The following is a 19510-nucleotide window of genomic DNA, read 5'->3' on the forward strand; positions in this document are numbered from 1 at the left end:
AAAAAATATAGATATTAAAAAGAAAGAACAATACAACCCAATTTCTTTGTCTCCCACCATATAATACGGCCCAATTTTCCAATTTTTTTTTGATTGCTCCTCCCTTTATCCCTGAATCCACGCGTTTTCTTACCAACCTGGGGTACGCTGATATACAAAAACAAAAACTTGATTAAGGTGAAGTAAAGGTTAAAGGAAAAGCAACCTCTTGTGTTTAATATAAAGGCGACTAGGAATTTGAAAATACACCAACGTTGTGAACAATCTATGATTTGATTGCATAGGCAGCTAAAAATCTGAAAAGGGAGGACCACTCCAGGCGGACGTGAAAAGAAGTTTCAATCGCGTTTATATTTGGCTCCTACGTTACGAATGAAGAGATTTTAGTTTTTGCTCGCGTACCCATTTTTCCCTTTTTCATTTCCACCCCTAACACTCCCCTTTCCGCGGGGATCGTTAAGGTTTCGGAGTTCTTTGCCTGCAAAATTAAGGGATTTTTTCCTCTCCTTTTCTGCCACTGCCAGGTGAGTTTTCATATTCATCCATTATTTCTTCGGTGAAAATTCTGAAACAGTCATTGGTTTGTGTTTTTTTGGTACGAGTTTCTTCACAAGTGCCTGCGAGGGCTTGTACGATACTGTCAAGTCATTATTTTTTCTGCCAGGGTTCCAGCGATCTGAATCTCCTTTTCCTTTTGTGGTTCTTATATACATAGATAATAAGTCCCTCCGTTTAAATCAGGGTTTCTGAATTTTTTGGTCAGATTATTGCGAGAACATAAGCTATTTTAAGACTCTCCATGCTCACGTTTTACCTCAATTTACCAGGACCGTTTTCCTGTGTTTGCATGTTTATTTCTGCATATTTTTTTCTCCAATTCACGTAAATCACAGTAAGTTTGCCACTGTGGATGCTATTTTTTTTTGATTTTATTACGTGAAGAGTATACTTCTTTCCTAGCAGTATGTAAGATAAGAATGAAGTATGATTTAACTCTATGAAACATTATAGTGCTACCCCTTAGCGCCCATATTTTGTCCAATTGGTTGTTTCCAACTGAAAATTAGTTAGTTGAAATGTATGAAACATTATAGTGCAACCCCTTCGCGTCCATATTTTCTCCAATTGGTTGTTCCCAACTGAAAATTAGTTAGTTATTTGTCGGATTGTTCAACTGCAGCGTTTTTGCTGAAACTTTGTGGACAGGAGTGAGTGCTGGGTCTGGTTCAAAGATAAATACATTTACCCGCCCATGAGATAAGAAGTGATATTATTCCAAACAACCTTTATAGCCTTGGAACATTCATTGCTAACAATCCCTAAGTTTAACCCTCAAAATTTATCTTCTAACCCTGTTTAGAAGGAAGTCGGTCTATACTATGACACCCATATTAACTGTTACAACTGCTCCACATGAAAGTGTTTAACGCTCTTAACAACTGCCAGCATGTCTGAAACTGACACCACCACTGTAAGCATTTATTCTGAACGCTTTTTTCCTACTGGAAATCTGGAATTCAAGGTTACTGGTCAGTTACTACTGGCCTGGAAAAGATGATAACTGCAGAGACCAGTTGTTTATGGTATGAAATGCTAAATACTTATCCCCGCAGTTGATGTATATGGAGTCTGCAGTGCTCCTATTACTTTGATTTGTCTTACAAATGTAGTTTGAGTGATATTTGTCATTATATCTTAATTTCAATTGTAAACTTTCTTTGTTCCTTGTAAATAAAAACCAAGTTAGAGGTGTTATCTATTTTAGAATTGTAAATTCAGTTCGTTTGTGAGAAAAAAATAAGCCTTAATTATAAAGTGAGTCGTGATCTCATAAATTTATGATTAATTCAGATGTTTATAACCTGTATATCTAAATATAAATAACACTGAGGCAAAGACAAAGGTATGCATCTTTCTAGTGGTGTGATTTTTTGCAACTGTAACTTTCGTTGTTTTTGTTCTCGAATTATTTATCTTTTTGTAACCCCTTGGATCCACAGTGTTAAATATTCCAGACTCTTGCGTTCAAGGTATGATGGGTGTATAAGTCTGTGAGAAGGTCTTTGTAAAATATTCTTACCCTGAATTGAATGGCAATTCAAATGCTCCAAATGAATGTTTCTTAACTTTGAATTTGTGATGTCCTCAACGAATTGAGGACCAATGGACTTGGTATCCTATCTGCCCCTGTAGGCTTTAGTCCTCCAAAAAAGGGGATAAAACCCCAAAACCTCCATTGTGGGCGAGTTTTGGGTAAGTTGGGTGAAAAACCCAAAATCGGGGCGTTGAGTATGACACAGTCAACCACTTAAGAAAGTAAGACCCCTCATAGAAGTCTATAAATTAGGGAGGTTTGGATTAACTTGGAGGCATTAACTGTGGATCATTTCATTTGTTTTTGAGCTTTAGCTCTAAGGGTTTTAAGACCCCTTTACTCATGCCAATTTCGATGGTGAAAGATTCCACTCTAATTTGGCTTTGCTTCTCTTTTCATCTCTATTCTGTTGCAGGAAGTCTTTGTAGGATAAATGAATTCTCTAAGCTTGGTTTCCTCTATTGAAAAGTTTGTGTATGGGTTAGAGAACTCTCTTCACTTATGTGCAATTCACAGAGTCCTTCCTTTCTGTAACAGTGTGACCCTTGGGTACGACCTTCTGTGATAGCGAGTCATCTGGGCATCATTTCCCTACGTTTCGTTCTTCAGATAGCGAGTTCATTTGGGCATCATTTCCTGAGTCAGTGAGGCATCGATGCTTCATTTCTGAGATAGCAAGCTTCTATATCAATCTTGACCCTGTGGAATTTGAGACTTGTTGAGCACATGAAATCTTTTCTTAGACAACGGGGAATTACAATATATAGAGATGTCACCAGTGTCTGCGAAGGTTTGTGTCTTTCTGGGCAGTTTGTGCGAAGGACTTAGGCAGAGTGCATACTTAGATTAGAACGAAGTCTGGAGATTGAGTGACAATTTGAATACAAGTCCCTGTAACGAAATAAGGAAGAAATCCGCAAAAATTATGAGTTTGTATGGATTTTCAACGGGCTTTGTCATATAGCGTAGCAAGAATCCACAATTGAGGGTGGATCATGAAACTGTTCAAAATCGGTCGTGTTGGATTCCTGAGATGTCATAAACCCAATTCCTGAGATGTCATAAACCCAAGCCAGGACTGCGACTGCTTTGGAGTGATTGGTCTGCAAGGTATATGGTCATGTTCAATTGTTGAGGCGTCTAAAGTTCAGGGTTAATAATAATTTAGGATTATTACAGTGTATAAAGAATTTGTGGCAAAATTATGTAAGGACTCGTGATTATTCAGTGAATAGTTTGTGTGGGGACAATGCCCTGTCATAACAATTGGATATCGGAACCTTATAAAGTATTATGTTCGATGAATAGTTTATGTGCGGTTTATGTGGGGACAATGCACTTGGATATTGGAACTTATATTGTTTACCTTTCTGTTGCACTATCAAGTATTGTTTAATTTGTTGGATTGTTAAGGGAATTATTGTTAATTGCAATTGCAACAAATGTGCAATTGGAAATGGATGTGAAATCCTCGATATTTTGTAAATAATTACCCTAGGCCATTACAGTGGTATCAGAGCACAAGCATCCTGCCAGCTTGTGGGGAATGGTAGTTTATGCTTCTTGAAGACACCAACCACATCACTGTAAGAAGGAGAAGGAATAACCATCACTCCATTATGGGGGACAGAGTAGAACGTGACCCTAGTATCTTACTACAAGAATTGTTACAGGGGCAACAACAAATGAATCAACAGTTGCACCAACAAGGGCGACAAATGATTCAAGGGTAGCAGCAGATAGCTCAGGCCTTGACCCAAGGGCAACAGCAAATTGCGGTGCTAATTGCTCACCTCACCAGTCAGGCGAATGTTGCTGGCACTAATAGAACTACAACTGAAGTAAGTGGGAATCATAATCCAGTCCCACCTCTCAACCAAGCCAACAACATGATGCATAGCCGACCACTTCTACCTCAATTTACAGACAATCAAGTGCCAGTACGCCAAGAAGCAGTTGAGCCAAATCAACTCCTAAACACTTATGCTTAGGACTATGCACAATTGAAAGAAAATACTCGAGCAACTATGTCTTTCAATGAGTACAGTGACTTTTGGTACCAGAATAGACCCTGAGGACAACTTAATGGAGAATTAGCCTGCAAGGTGAGTAAACTTCCTTTACCCTCATTTGATGGATCATCTAAATGTATAGCAAGGGCTTGGGTGCAAATTTGTGTATGGGTGCAAGAATTTGTCTCCCCTTCTTGTTTCCTCTGTTGAAAAGTTTGTGTATGGGTTAGAGAACTCTCTCTTCACTTCTGTGCAATTCACAGAGTCTTTCTTGAGGCAGTGAGTGGGTTTTTGACATTTTTTTGTAACAGCGTGACCCTTGGGTACGACCTTCTATGACAGCGAGTCATTTGGGCATCATTCTTGAGTGAGCGAGTCATCTGTGTTTCACTCACATAGCAAGTTCGTATGGGCATCATTTTTCGAGTCAGCGTGTCATCGATGCTTCATTCCTCAGATATCAAGCCTCTATAGCAATCTTGACCCTGTGCAATTCGAGACTTGTTGAGCACAGGAAATCTTTTCTCAGGCGGCGAGGAATTACAATATACAGAGATGTCACTTGTGTTTGCGAAGGTTTGTGTTTTTCTGGGTAGTTTGTGCGAAGGACTCGGGTAGAGCGCGTACCTAGATCCCCGAGAACGCATCAGAGCAAAGTCTGGAGACTGAGTGATAATTCGAGTACAAGTCCCTGTAACGAAATAAGGAAGAAATCCGCAAAAATTCTAAGTTTGTATGGAGGTTTGATGAGCTTTGTCATATAGTGTAGCAAGAATCCGCAACTGATGGAGTATCAGAAAATTGTTCAAAGTTGGTCTTGTTGGATTCCTGAGATGCTGTAAACTCAAGCCAGGATTGCGACTGTGACTGCTTTGGAGGGATCGGCAACCAGTTAGCGGGGTTTCGTAACCCTTGGTCTGTAAGGTATATGATCATATTCAATCACTGAGGCGTCTAAAGTTCGAGGTTAATAAAGTCAGGATTATTATATAGTGCATACAGAATCTGTGGCAAAATTATTTAAGGACTCGTGGTTATTCGGTGAATAGTTTATGTGTGGGGACAGTGCGCTCGCCACTGTCATAACAATTGGATATCGAAACCTTATAAAGTGTTATGTTCAGTGAATAGTTCATGTGCAGTTTATGTGGGGACAATGCACTTGGATATTGGAACAATGCAGTTTATGTTTACCTTTCTGTTGCACTATCAAGGGTTTAATTTGTTGGATTGTTAAGGGAATTATTATTAATTGCAACTGAAACAAATGTGCAATTGGAAATGTATGTCAAACCCTCGATATTTTGTAAATAATTACCCTAGGCCATTACAAAATTGAATGGAAATTCAATTTCGCCAAACCAATAGCATGTTTCTTGCCAATGGTGCAAAGATGTATCTCATTATAAACGAGGAGATCAAAATCCAATAGAGCTCCCTTCAACTGATCCACAATGCATGGATTGGGAAAAGTTCATGCACTAAAAGAAAATAAAAGATCTTAAAAGATTTCTGTTGCTGATTTGCTTGTGTTCTAATTCGGTCAACCACTAGCCTAAGAAACTGGACATCTCAACTAGGGGCCCATGCATGATCCCATGTATTAGACACATACATGCTAGAACATGTGCCCTGGATGTGCCTGACCCTAAGAAAACAGGTCAGGTGCCAGACACATGCCCTAGAAGTGTGACCCTAAAAAAATAGGACATGTGCCAGACATGTGCCCTAGAAATGTGACCCTAAAACACAAGACATTTGACAGACACATATCAGACAAATGCCCTAGAAGTGTCCCGTGTGTCCTACTCTACAAAATGTTTTTTCATCGGTATTTTCCTTCTTCCAGCTGTAGGGATTCAGGGAAAGAGCTCTCACAGTCTCTCATTGTGCAGGTGAAGGGTAAAATTGAGATTTGAATTGATTCCAAGTGTTTTGTAAATGTTCTAGTTTCTAAAATAATTTGGGCCTTTATGTTTCATTTCAGTATTTGTAATTTGTATTTTTAATATATGTACATATATATAAAATGTGCCCCCCATGTACTCTTTCTAAGGTTGATGTGTCCTATGTTGGATACTTGTATTTTTGTGTTCTCTGTGCCCCATGCCCTTGTGTCATGAATTAGCTGCTAGCAAATTGACATCTTTACAATTGGCACCAAGTGAATATCACAAGTCTATGTCAACCTATGTTACCAGATCTGTGGGGCTGGGATTTTGGATCCACGGATTGGATATGGATTTGCATCTGGATTTATTAGGATCCGCTCTGTAGCACACTTACTGTGGTATATGTGAATTTTGAAATGCTGACACTGTGTAATCAAACTCTAGATTATTAAATTCCTCTTGTTTGGCCCCGGATGATTTATGTGACTGAATTTGTAAATCCAATGCATGTTAGAAATGAATGATTATTAATATTTGACCTGTGGTGAGTGATAGGTTATGTTGTAAAGGAATGTTTATTAAACAGTTTGGACCCCCTTAGTTTATGTTTATAATTTCTATAACAGTTAAATGTTATATTTTAACTATTTAATAATGGTAAACGTTGAGAAAATATATAATTTAATTTATATAAAATAATGCGTGTTTTACACATAAATAATATGTTAATAACCAGTTTATGAATCTAATATATAAATTATTTTATATAAATGTTACATATTACAGATATACAAGTTATATAACTTGTATTTTTTTTTTGAAATTTTTATCTAAGTTTTATTTAAAAAAATTATATATATTGTTTGTACTTTCCATGCCCCTGCCATATACAGAGTCCAGACAGGTTTTTTCAAAAAACTGGTGGATACATATCTGTATCCGGACCTGAATCCTGGTAATGCAGATGTCAACACCATAGGATGCCCAATTCCTTTTTTATCTGGTCGAAGGTTCACCTATTTGCATTCAGTGCACTTACTTTGTTGCAAGCCATCTAGTTTAACAGTCCATTTATCCATACCATGAAAGCATTTTTTATCAATAGTTGTAACTTTCACAGGTGGCTGAGTGTGTTGAGCTTACAATCATTAGTGCACTCTCTTTGGAATGATTTCATTTGCAATAATAGTATTCTAAGTGTCCAGAATAATGTGGTATTTATAGAGTTTCGACGCAAATTGGCAAGTCCACTTATTTTGGGAGTTGCTTTCTGATATTGTGCAGTTTTTTCAGGAATCAAGAGGCAGTACAGCATGGCAGACAACAATGTAAATGAAATCATAATTGCTGAAAGAGATCAAGGTGAATGTTCAGATGCAACTGTTGAGATAAAGGTTAAAACACTGGATTCACAGACGTACACTTTAAGAGTCGATAAATGTGTAAGTATTTTATTTTCTGGTCATTATTTATCTTAATTTTAATTTGAGTTAAAACTGGAAATGACCACACTAATTGTGAATTCATTAAGCTCTGAATGCTGATGTTCTGCTACAGCTTTTATTATAGCATTCAGAAAAGAAATGGGCAAAATGGCAGAAACTTTAGAATGTTATATATATTTATATACATTTATCTTTTTTTTTTTTTTTTATCTTACTTTGAGGTGCTCACTCTGTGATATCATTCTATTTGGTGGAGTTTTATATTTACACCTTTCTGCAGTGAAGATATTTTTAATATTTTTCACATAGTTACATTGACGGGAAGTTTGTTATCTTGTCTCTAATAAGTTCTATATGTTATATCTTTTTGTAAGTTGATTTGTATTACTTCAAAATATCCAATTACATCAATCTTTCCATCACTGATAAGCTCAATACACAGCAATACATTCACTACCTAGCCCATACATTACTTTTATCTTGGGTAATGAATCTGGAAATGATCATGGATCCCTCTGTGGATCCTTTTTACCTTTTTTTCTTGGAGACAGCTATCCACCCTGACAAATTGTGAGGAGCAGATGTAGATGGTACAATAGTATTGTTTTCTTGATTCAACTCCAATACTGGGGGTCTACATTTGTAGCTGCTTCCTTATCACTATCTGAGTGATCTTATTCATGGAAGTGTTTGTGTTTGCTTATTGACGAAGCTAAAACCATAGTTGTGTCTCCTGCGGCTGTGTTTGAGGGGTGGACCCCAACATCCGTAGGATGTAATGGCACTGCATGTGGTTGAGCTGAATCTGAAGGACTTGAATTATCTGTAGAGGTTTGTTGGTGTTGAGAGTTATTTGGCTGGTGTGTTGCAGATTTCTTAGATTCCTTGGAAACTTTTGGGTCTTTTCGTCCTCGCGGTCTATTCTTGGTAGCCAGAGGGGTAGAGCGCCCTTGAGATGAAGGGCAGACATTCAGAAGATGATCTGATTGTTGACAAATCCTGCATCAGAAAGCCATATTTCCATAATCCAACAATTGTGTATAAGTCAGGCCTTTCTAGTGAAGAAGGATTTTATTTGGCAATGCAACAAAGAGATATATTCCACATATGCGGGCAAATGTAACAATACCCTTCTCCATCTTGTTTGTGTCTACTTTGATGAAACAACCGATTGAGTTACCCACTTCAGCTTAAATATCTGGATGCAACAGATGAAGGGGCATATTCAGGAGCCTAACCCAAATGGGCATGGGCAAAGATGGCATAGAAAGAGGGTTAAAACAATAAAAATATGGCTTCATGCAAAGCCCAACTTGACCCCAAAACTACAGTTCTTCGATAAAAACCTTATCTTTGTCCTTCATATCCTTAAATTTCACCACAAAGAAACCTTTAGAGCAAAAGAACAAATCTACATTCGTTGTCTAGGTCGGATGGACCTCGTCCCGAAGCGCATTTATCAATGGCCATAACTCGTTAAAATGGAAAATAACAACATGCAACCCAAAATCCATGCTAGAATCCTAGGAGATATGGTGATCTACTTTAATAACATGGATATCTTTCTGTTGATCCACAATGAAAACTTCAAAGCAGGCCCTGAGAGTTCTTTATGTGTCAGAGGATTGGGCCCTGGCTTGATGGCATCTGTGAAGGAATTTGGTTGGGATGAGGAGGACACACCCCAACCTTTAGCTCCTCTTCTTATTCTTGGTACAAGATAAATCGAGGCATCCTTGGTTATGCCATACTTGCTAAGAGACTTTTGATCCTGAAGCTGTCGTCCTTCGTGAAGGAGCCATATATTTTCATATGGGATTCTTACCCTTTCTTGTAGTCTGGCTGTGAGTGAGGAGACGAGATCTAAGGCTTTGACCTGCAAACAGAAGGATCCCCCTGTGATTGGTCTCACAAAGACTGTGAAATGGTCCATTTCTAGGTTGAAAGGACCCACATATGGATGAAGGTTTTTAGGCACAATATATTGATTTTTATGAAGCCCATCCCTAGATCTCAAAGACTAGACTTCATGATCTTTGGTGCAAAAATCATTATTCCTTCCACAAGCGAGAAGCTTCAAATTCCATTGGGATCGTGCCACAAGTGACCCCATAACATTTCCATTGTCGACTAGGAGACTATCCATAGTAAATCCCTCGACTTCCCATTGTTCTAGAGTGATTATTCCCTAAGAGATTCCCCCTCCATGGATAAACGAGGGCTTCTTGCCACTCCCACTCCCATCATCGTCGTTGTTGTGGTTGATCATCTTGTGCCAAAGTAGATCTGGCTTGCAAAACCCTAACAAAGCGACTTTGTAGAGCTTATGAAATTTAAATTTAATTATCATTCCTATTTGATATATATTGAATTGCTCCATAAATTACATTTGCTCTATAGCAGAAAGGACATTATCTTTTTTTTTTTTAAATCATGTTCTTTCAAATATGACTTGGCTTGTAAAATGCATTTTTAAAAATTTTGTCATCATCAATTTAAGTTTCGAGACACCCTTGAAATGATGTTGTTCCTGTGATATATCTGTGTTGAATACTGATGTAAAATTCCGATCCTTTTTATAACAAGATTCAAGTTTGATATTATAGGTTGAACATTTGGGTAGGATGTTATTCTAAAAAGCATATGTTTTTCTTTTAGGTTGAATTTCATTCTAGACATAGTTAGAAATATATATCTCTGTAGACTAGAAGAATAGAATTGAATGATATTTGCTTCCAATTTATTTTGTTTAGGCACTTTCAAGAAAGAATGGAGGTCATTTAGGGCTTTAACAAGATAGCTTGATTGCTCTTTTCGTATTGCCACTGAGAACAACAATACTGGACAAAGAAAGTTAGTAACTCAAACCACAAAATAGTTAAAGGTAGGCATACTATCTACGACCCAAATAAATTAAAAGGTAGGTGTTGTCGCTTGAAGTGTACACCTAAGGCACAACGCTCTGAACATGGGCAGTCACTCTAAATCCCTATTTACTCCATTTAGATTCTCTCCTAGCTAAGTCAGGGGGGGTAGTCCCTAAGAATGATAAATGAAGGAAAACTTGTTGCAACAAGTCTAGAAGATTTAAGGGCAAGGCAATTATTATTAGAGTAAATTGATTGTTAATTAGAGCATGATTTAAGAGTTTATGAGCAATGTTTTAAAATGGATTCAATTAGGATCAATGGGGCAAATATAAGATTAAATATGATAAACCATTGCCTTTACAATGCTCAATGGAAATTTAGAGACTTGCAAGTAAATAGATGTTCAAGTTACAATAACAACAATGCTGAAGAAGTGTTAGCGCAAAAGAAATGACACTGTCAAATATGAGCAGATAAAAATAATTTGCACAACAGAAATAAAATGTACTTTCAAGGAAATGCTCAAGATAAGAATGACAGTGTAAATAAACAGTGAGCAATATAATAAAAAGTGAGTACGAGGACAACGATACAATATTCAATGTTTTAAAACTTCGACTCGGGTTTAGAACCGACCGAGGGTTGGCTCTGATTCATACTCCGACTCGGTATCGATTCGACCGGTTTGATTTCAATGACTTGGTTGTTGTAAAAAGTACATTAAATATTTATTTTTTTATGAAAAACATAATTTTAAAGATTTTGATTCATGTTTCCAAACACAAAGCATTAGAATATAGAGAGAAGACAACATATGATCAAATTAGGCTCATGAATATATCCATTATATCAAAATGGCACCTAATGCACTGTCCAATATATACATGATATAGAGATCAAAACAAAAACACATAACCAAAGGAGGCTCTAAATGGCCTCTACAACAAAAGTAAACTGTAAAACATCACTAATCACCAGTACTACTGGCTATTACTAGAGAAGCCAACATCATTTGGCTCTAACTCTAAATTAGATTCAGATAGGGAAACCCATGGCTCCTTCTCCTCATCACCATCTCCATCTGTACAAGTAGTAGCACTAGCAGCTGCATGCTGAGATAGATGAGATATGCGCTTCTGTCGTGGCTGAGTAGAGGAAGTGCCTGTAATTGGAGGACTTGGGCTGGGCCTGGTACAAGTGGATCTGCTTTCTACTGAACATTATGTTCAACATCAACTTCAGCTAATACCTCTCTCTGTAAATCCAAATCAATACCAAAATACTCATCAAAATCAAACTCTATTGGAGGACTCACCATTACCCAATCTGATGTTGGATCAATATCTTACAACACAATGGGATCTGTATCAGGTCTTTTGTTCAACAATTGGTAGCGTCTTAGTCGGAGGTTGTATTGGACATAGACTAGATCATTTAACCATTTTTGTTCCAAACAGTTTCTCTTCTTTGTGTGAATCCTCTCAAAGACAGACCAATTGCGCTCACACCTAGTAGCATTACAAGTTTGACTCAAAATACAGATTGTAAACTTCTGCAATTGAGGACAATGGCTATCAAATGCCTCCCACGATTGTGCTGCAAAAGACATAGTTGTGTAATGAGTTAGCTCAACAAATTATATCCAACTTTCAAACTATAAACAATTTAACAAAATAAGAATTCGAAAATTGAAATTGTTTGTTTACCCGACTCATTTGTTTCCCTTGCAATCCTTGCTAGGTTCTTGCCAAAGGTATTTGTGGCTTTGCTAAAACAAGTGATCCGTTAGTGTACCTCCAACTGATCACTCTCCTTAGGGATCATTCGGTCAATGCAGTCATTCAATCCATATCTAACCTCCCCAGTCAAATCGTCTGGCTCCAGGGATTTATAATGATACCTTGGGTTTAGAAAAAACCCGACTGCATGTATAGGGCGATGGAGTTGATTGTTCCATCTTTCATTAATGATTGCCCAAATGGGCCCATACCTAGCCACTCTATCCTTGTATACTGCCTTTATTTGTTCCTTTGCTTGATCCATAGCCTCATAAATGAAGCCCATAGCCAATCTTCCCCATCCACCAACCACAACACCTTAACTAGTGGCTCAACAACCTTCACAATTTCTGCTGCCTTTTTCCAAAATATTTCTTCATTAACTTTCTTTTTCACATCTTTGCCATCCTCTTTAGACCATTGACATTCATTCCATTCATCACTGGAAAACACCCTTTGCAAGTTTCTATGTTGGGAAAGCATATATTGCAATGTTAAAACATGAGTTGCAAATTGAGTGATTGCATGGCTAATAATATTCTTGACCCCCTGTGTGTTTCCTCATCAAACTCAAAATCCATGAGTGATTGTAGATGTATTTTGTTATGCTTTTGGCATGCTCTATAGTGTTTTTGACCCAATCTATTTTGCCAATATCCTCGAGCATGAAGTGTATGGAATGTGCAACACATGTGGTCTAAAAGATGGTTTTGTGTTTTTCCTCTAACATTTTACCAACAAGAACATAGTTAGAGGCATTATCTGTGATGATTTGAACAACATTAGCCACCCTCTTCAACAACCTCATCCAAAAGATGAAACAAGAAGTGTGCATCTTTCACCCTATCAGATGCATCAACTGATTTTAGAAACATGGTTCCCTGTGGGCAGAAATAAGAAAGTTTATGATGGTATGATTCCTTTGATCAGTCCATCCATCTGACATGATGGTACATCCTGTTTTTGCCCATGAGCTTTTGAAATCTTTCAAATATTCATCAATGGAGGAAACTTCTTTTCACAAAAGAGATCCCCTTAACTCATGCATAGTTGGGCCTTTGAAGCCCTTTCCAGCAACAAATATGGCATCAAACATAGGTTCATAATATGGTGAACGAGAAGCATTGAAGGGGATATCAGATTCATACCACCATATAGCTATGTAATCACAAGCAATCTCTCTCAATTCGTTCTTCCAATGGTCATCTAAAGTGGGTTGCATATGACTTCTACTAGCTTGAGGATCATGTGCATTTGATGGAGAGAAGGGTGTGAAATAACTTTTAATAACACCCCTTTTTCATTTTACGCTTAACCTTTTCTTGAATAGACTCCAAAGAGGGAGGAACATAGCAAAATGGGTTGGATGCATCAGTGCAAGGGATAGATGAAGAGCCCTCATAATCAAAATTGGGGTTGGTCATATTCCCTCATAATTTTGTCTATTGAACCCTCCCTCAGGTTCACCATGTTCCCATATAGGGTTGAAATTTCTTGGCATTTTTAGTCTTCAATGTAATGATTGATCTTAGGGCACAACATAAATTTGAAAAAATTAAAATCAACATTTTTAGATTCAAAATACAAAAAAATTGCATAAAAAAGGACAAATATAAAATTTACATAAATGGTAGATATCCCATCGTCTCAAAAGAATTTAAAGAAAAGGAAGTTTAAATATATTTTTTTATTTATTAGTTTATCTATATATATATAATATATATATATGTTTTATTATTTAATTTATATTTTTGTTTCGTGGGTGTATATGTCTAGAGGAATCAACAAATGGGTTGTCTCGTACTCGCATGACGCTGGGTTGATTCAATTCACTACCACTATAACCTCTAGGTGAACCATGCCGCCCCTAGCATGCAGCCACACCATTATTATACATGTATATTTTTTATTTGTTTCTTGTAAAGATATCAGAGTGACTGATGATATATTTATATTTACTATTAATATTATTATATTTTTTCATGGAAATGGTTAAAATACATATTAAAAGGGGGTTGTGGTTGTGCCACGTAATGATTACAAAAAAGAAGGAAAGCTTGTGCCCTACATACAAAATTAATGCAAATGAACATGTTTTCTCATGGCTTTTAGGATTACAAAAAAGGCCTACTAGAAATTGCCAACGACATTAGCTGACAAATTGATGAAGAAAAACAATTAAACTTATAACTACATCTTAAGACATAAAATAAAACAGACATTGAAATCATGGCTTATGTTGTTCCTCTTAAATTCTCTGTTGTTCTCAACCTTTTCCTCATGCTCCCAATAGGTCAACTCTTTGTTTTTTTCATTTAAATGAGCATTGATTTGCATGGAGGCTAAAGATGCCCAAGAGGAGTATTACGCTGAAGAAGAGTTACATTGATTGGGGGGGAGCAAAACTAGATTTAGGATACCTAGATGGGACCTCCTCCTTTGAAGCAGTGGTTTAATGGAGTCAACTTGTAATGAAATCTTCATATTTTTTATGAGTTAAGTGCTAGAAATCATTTACCTCTTTTCTATGATCTAGATTGCTTTGTTGTGTCAATTGCATAGGTGTACCGTGTATCTTGCAGATATGCAATAATTTCTTTTCCATCTCTTCTTGTTAATGATCTGATTTGATGTGGGGGCTAATAACGACATAATGTACCTCACCTACCTTCTCCATACAATACTGAACCCTTTGCTTCAATTTTTTAATTTTTCATTCAAGATACTTGCTGCACGCACAATGCACCATTGCTCTCCAACTATTGGGTTCGATAGAAGGTTTTGCCTTACCTTGTTGCTACACCCAACAGTTTCTAGAACCAACTCTTAGAACCAACCAAGCACTAACTAGAATTCATATAGTAGGGCTATACTTGGAAGTGGAGACCAAATAAACCAATCACCAATTGAAGTTAATTCACATGGCTATAGATTTGAAACACTCTCCTATAGATAGGAGAGGTGCAATCTCAAAGTTGGGGAAGGAAAATGTGGTGATAGCTACGAGTTGCCTCGTGACCAAAAGAATACATGAATACTCAATCCAAACACTGCTTGAAAATCCCTTGAAAATTTTGAAATGGCTCTTGCCTTGAATTTGCGAGCCACATTAATTAACCATATAGAGTACCTGTGATACATATTAATTTGCATGTGAGAAGGAACAAAGAGTGCGTTGAGAATTCAATAGGGCAATGAATATGTTAATTCTCTTAACTTGATAACTGTTTGTGTTACCTTTTACTTGATTAGCTTTGTTCATTATTATTCCAATTTGCAATACATCAAACAACTACCAAAACAGTAAGAATAATGACATAGTATATAGGCTGCAAGCCAGGGCCAAAACCCCTCCTCTTGAGGGGAAAACTCGTAAATCTCTTCTTTATCTTTTAGATCTTTCAATTGATGAATACCCTCCAAGATCAGGTCTACCATGACCTCTTGTTGCAATTTCTTCGACCTCCTAGTAGATTCGAAATTTTGCTCCCCAACAACTGCTGTTGCCTCTCTAGAAGACTTCAATCTCCCTCTAATAGCCTTCCTTTTGACTTCGCTTGCTTTGACTTGTGTCCTTGGGCTAGTAGGACGCCTTAAGATACATTCACTTGTCTTCCCTTCTCTTCTCCTTCAAAATCGAACCCCAAAAGATCCAACACAAAAACCCTAACTTCGATCCTCCCAGAAGAATATATGAGGCCTAGAAACTTCGACTTCTTCGACTTCCTCTTCTTCGCACTTCCTTCTTCGACTTCTTCTTTTGCTCCTTCGCATAAGAGATGAGTGAGTGAGTGATCCAAATGGAGGACAAGTTCCTCTTATATATAGGCTTCTTCAAGGTTGGACATGGCTCTTCATGTAGGCCGGCTTGATAGCTCATTAGGCCGGCGTGATCTTGGAGTTATTTCGACACTTTAAAGACAATATTTTTTTCTTTACACTTAACAATGTGCCCATAGGGTCTTCAATATATGACAATGACTCTTATACCTAGGACAAACCCTAGAAGCACTCAATGGGTGCTTGACCTATAAAGTAAAAGAACTTGAACATGAAACACATGCTCCAATAATAATAATAATAATAATATTTTTCATTTTATATTTACAAGAAGATATTTCATACTTATGAAGACCGAACCTAGTTACACATTTTTCAACAGAGTGAAGTCCCACTGTTGTTCCATTGGCATCGAGAGAGGGCGATTTACATTGTAAGCACTTAAAACTGTTATTCTAGAGAGACCTTAATTTTTGTGGGGGGTAATGAAATGTTGCCCTCTCTGATTGCCTCCCCTCGGTTTTCTTGACAATCTACCAATTCATTTTGATGGTGAAGCACATGAAAAAAAGGATATTTTATCGACTTGCATAATCTCTTGACTGATCGTTCTCACAATTTGAGATAAGGAGTAGTTTAAACAATCTTTCTGAATTGCTCTAAATTATCATGTATTAGCTTATCACAATAAACTCATTTATTTGTTGGGTGTGTCAAATTCAAATTCTTGATTTCCTTTTGAGTCAAATATGACTCGCCTTTGTTGTTGCTGCCCCAATACTATTATTATTATTATTATTTTATGTGGATTATTTATATTATTATTATTATTATTTGATTTAATTTATTTTTTTGCCAAGACCTGCCCCATCAACGTACCTTATAGTGCACATCTCCCTCATATTGTGTTCCATGATGCCTTGGATTAAGTCAAAGAAATATTATAAAATGTTTAAAATGAAGCATGCAATTTCCAATGTGGAAATTATCAATGAGATGGAACAAACAACTCCATTGAGCTTTTCATGCGTCTAGGTATTTTTTAAACCCAAAACATTATAATGCATCCAACTTCTCATTAGGTAACAAGCTAATTGATAGATTATATAATTGCATAGAGCAAATTCACCCCAATGATGATAAATAGGATGTGATACACTTACAGTTATTGTATTATATGACACCCTTCGGTTATTTTCATTGAGGGTTGGCCATTTGATGAACAAAAGGCCTTTTAGGTATATCATTTTTATTTATAACTTGAAATCTCACACCCTAATGATGGATCTCAAGGTGGACCAATGCCATTTAATGATAATGCTTATGGTGATGAATCCTTTTAGGTATATAATTTTTATTTATAACTTGAAATCTCACACCCTAATGATGAATCTCAAGGTGGACCAATGCCATTTAATGATAATGCTTATGGTGATGAACAAGTGCGCTATAACGAACAAAGTTCGTATACTCAGAGGAATGCTCTGATACCAATGTAATGAACAAGGTTCGTATATGCAACAATAATCTTCAGACTACATCGAAGACAAAGACTTCCATTGTATGACAAGTAATTATATATAAAATTAATTGAATACAAGTGAGATGATTACAAATGAGGGTGAGGGTCTGCATATATACCTAGGGAGGTACCTCTTCACAAACGGTCATGCCCTTAGAGATATGCCTTTTCAATACTAATTAATAATTACTAGTTAATTAATCATTATTATTTATATTTATATTATTTTATATATATTTTATTCATAACATTGCCTTTCTCTTCAGAAAGCTTTGTCCTCAAAGCCTTATTGCTTGACAAGGCGTCATCTGTATCTTTTAATCTTTTCTTATTTTTTGGAGTTCTTCGAATTGTCATCTTTGTTGATACATGATGATAGGATCCTTTTAGTGATAAACCTATTCTTTGCATTGAGAAGGGATTTGACCATCCTAAATCAATCTTTTGTGGAATCTTTCGGTTACTAGAAACTTGTGATGAACTGTTGTCACTGGACTGAATTGTGCAAACTTCAGTATTCTTTGGAACATAAGTTTGTTGTTTATTATCTGAGTCATATGGATTTGTAGATTGATTGAAGTGTCTGTTCTTGTGATTCAGATGCAAATAAGTTCTTTTTATTTGACCTTCCTTTAACATGTGTGCGGTAATTTCTTGACTGATTTAGGTACTGATGTAGTTGAGTTGGTTATAGAATCTTCACTTGGAATTTTCATCGTCTGAACTGCCACATTTGAATATGTTTTTACTTCAATTGATTGCTTAACTTCTTGAGTTGAGAAGTTGACTAGATCGGTGTTCGTTCATTTTTCTTCATCTTGGATTGTTACATTTGAAGATTTTGATGCTTCTTTTGCGATAAGTTCTTCAAATTTGTTCTTTAATGATTTTTTATCATTTTTAAGTTTATTAATTTGATTGAGTAGATTTTGATTATGGTTTTTGAGACGTAAGAGTTTTTTAGTTCGTGCTTCATCATTCTTATTTTCAATGTTTTGATGTTTAAGCTTCTCATCTTTTAGATCTCTGATTTGTTCTAATAACTTTTGATTAAGGTTTTTTAAGCACAAATTTTCTTCTCTCTGAGATAGGTTTTCGTTTGAATATCTTCTTGAGATATTCTTTCTCTTCTAGTTTTTCTTTGTAATTTGGGATTTCTTGACCTTCTCGAGTAATTGTTGACTATGATCTCTTAGATGCCATATTTCTTTGTTACTTTTTGTTGATTCTTCGTAAAATCGATCTTCAAGATCCTTATAATTCTTTTTAGATGCCGCATTTTTTTGTTGAAGTTCTACGAGCTCTTCTTTTAATCTTTTAATTTGTGTATGTGGATTACCTTAATATTCTTCCAAGATAAACAATTTTCTACATGTTGGACAAAATATTGTGCGATTTTTAAAAATTGATGAATACTCATATTCTGTTCGACAAAACAAAAATCGATGAATGCACATATTCAGTTCGACAAAACAAACATTTGGTCCAAAACGTAGAATTATGTATGGAATACATAACTCCATTCATTTTTGAATTAGACTCCAAATTTCCCTTCTCTTCAAAGATGGATTCCATTACCATAATATTTTACCTTCAATATTTTATTATATAGGTATTATTTTTATAATACCTTTCTCCTTTATATACTTTTGCACTTCTTTATAATCTCTCTCTCTCTCTCTCTCTTTTTTTTTACTTTAGTAATCTTTTTTTCTTTCCTTTCTTTTATACCCACCTATCCACCTTGGATATCGATGCTTGACTTTTACTTGAACTCTTATTTTATTATTTACTTATCTTTCAATATTGCAATGCCTCTCAATATTTACTGATAGCACCTTCGAATAGATTAATTTAATTTGTACTCGAAACGTATTTGTTTGTTTGTTTCCAAGCCTCATAACTTATGCTAGCCGCAATGGCTTGATTAATTAATTGATCATTGAATCTGTGGAAGATTACAACACTTGAAACGAAACTTCTGGAAATTAATAATAGTTTCCACCAAAATAATACCGTCTGCTTATTGAAATAGTGGCCTACTGAACATGAATGATGAAGAGACGACAACAGATAGGATTGCGGTTGAGGACACAAAAAGTTAGTGGTACTGTGT

The 19510-nt window shown here is 36.2% G+C and overlaps 1 protein-coding gene across 9 annotated transcripts in view; it reads left to right on the top strand.

The window, feature by feature from the left end:
* The first annotated feature begins 375 nt into the window (after positions 1 to 375).
* LOC149222370 (uncharacterized) overlaps positions 376 to 19510 on the top strand; it is a 139280-nt gene continuing 120145 nt past the window's right edge. For 7 of the 9 annotated variants that reach the window (XR_016249425.1, XR_016249426.1, XM_089385407.1 and 4 more), the window contains exons 1-2: positions 381 to 524; positions 7293 to 7441. Coding sequence is in view for 7 of the 9 variants with exons in the window: in XM_089385407.1 (XP_089241533.1) it covers positions 7313 to 7441 (129 nt within the window). In the remaining 2 variants the exon portion in view is untranslated. Of the gene's footprint in view, positions 525 to 3375; positions 4201 to 4418; positions 5032 to 7283; positions 7442 to 19510 lie in introns of those variants that run through there. The other 2 variants (XM_089385409.1, XM_089385408.1) reach the window with 2 other exon arrangements.

The sequence above is a fragment of the Pinus tabuliformis genome, chromosome Q, assembly GCF_031772625.1.
Source record: "Pinus tabuliformis cultivar Carrire ecotype Pingquan chromosome Q, CPIR1, whole genome shotgun sequence".
Lineage (NCBI taxonomy): Eukaryota > Viridiplantae > Streptophyta > Pinopsida > Pinales > Pinaceae > Pinus > Pinus tabuliformis.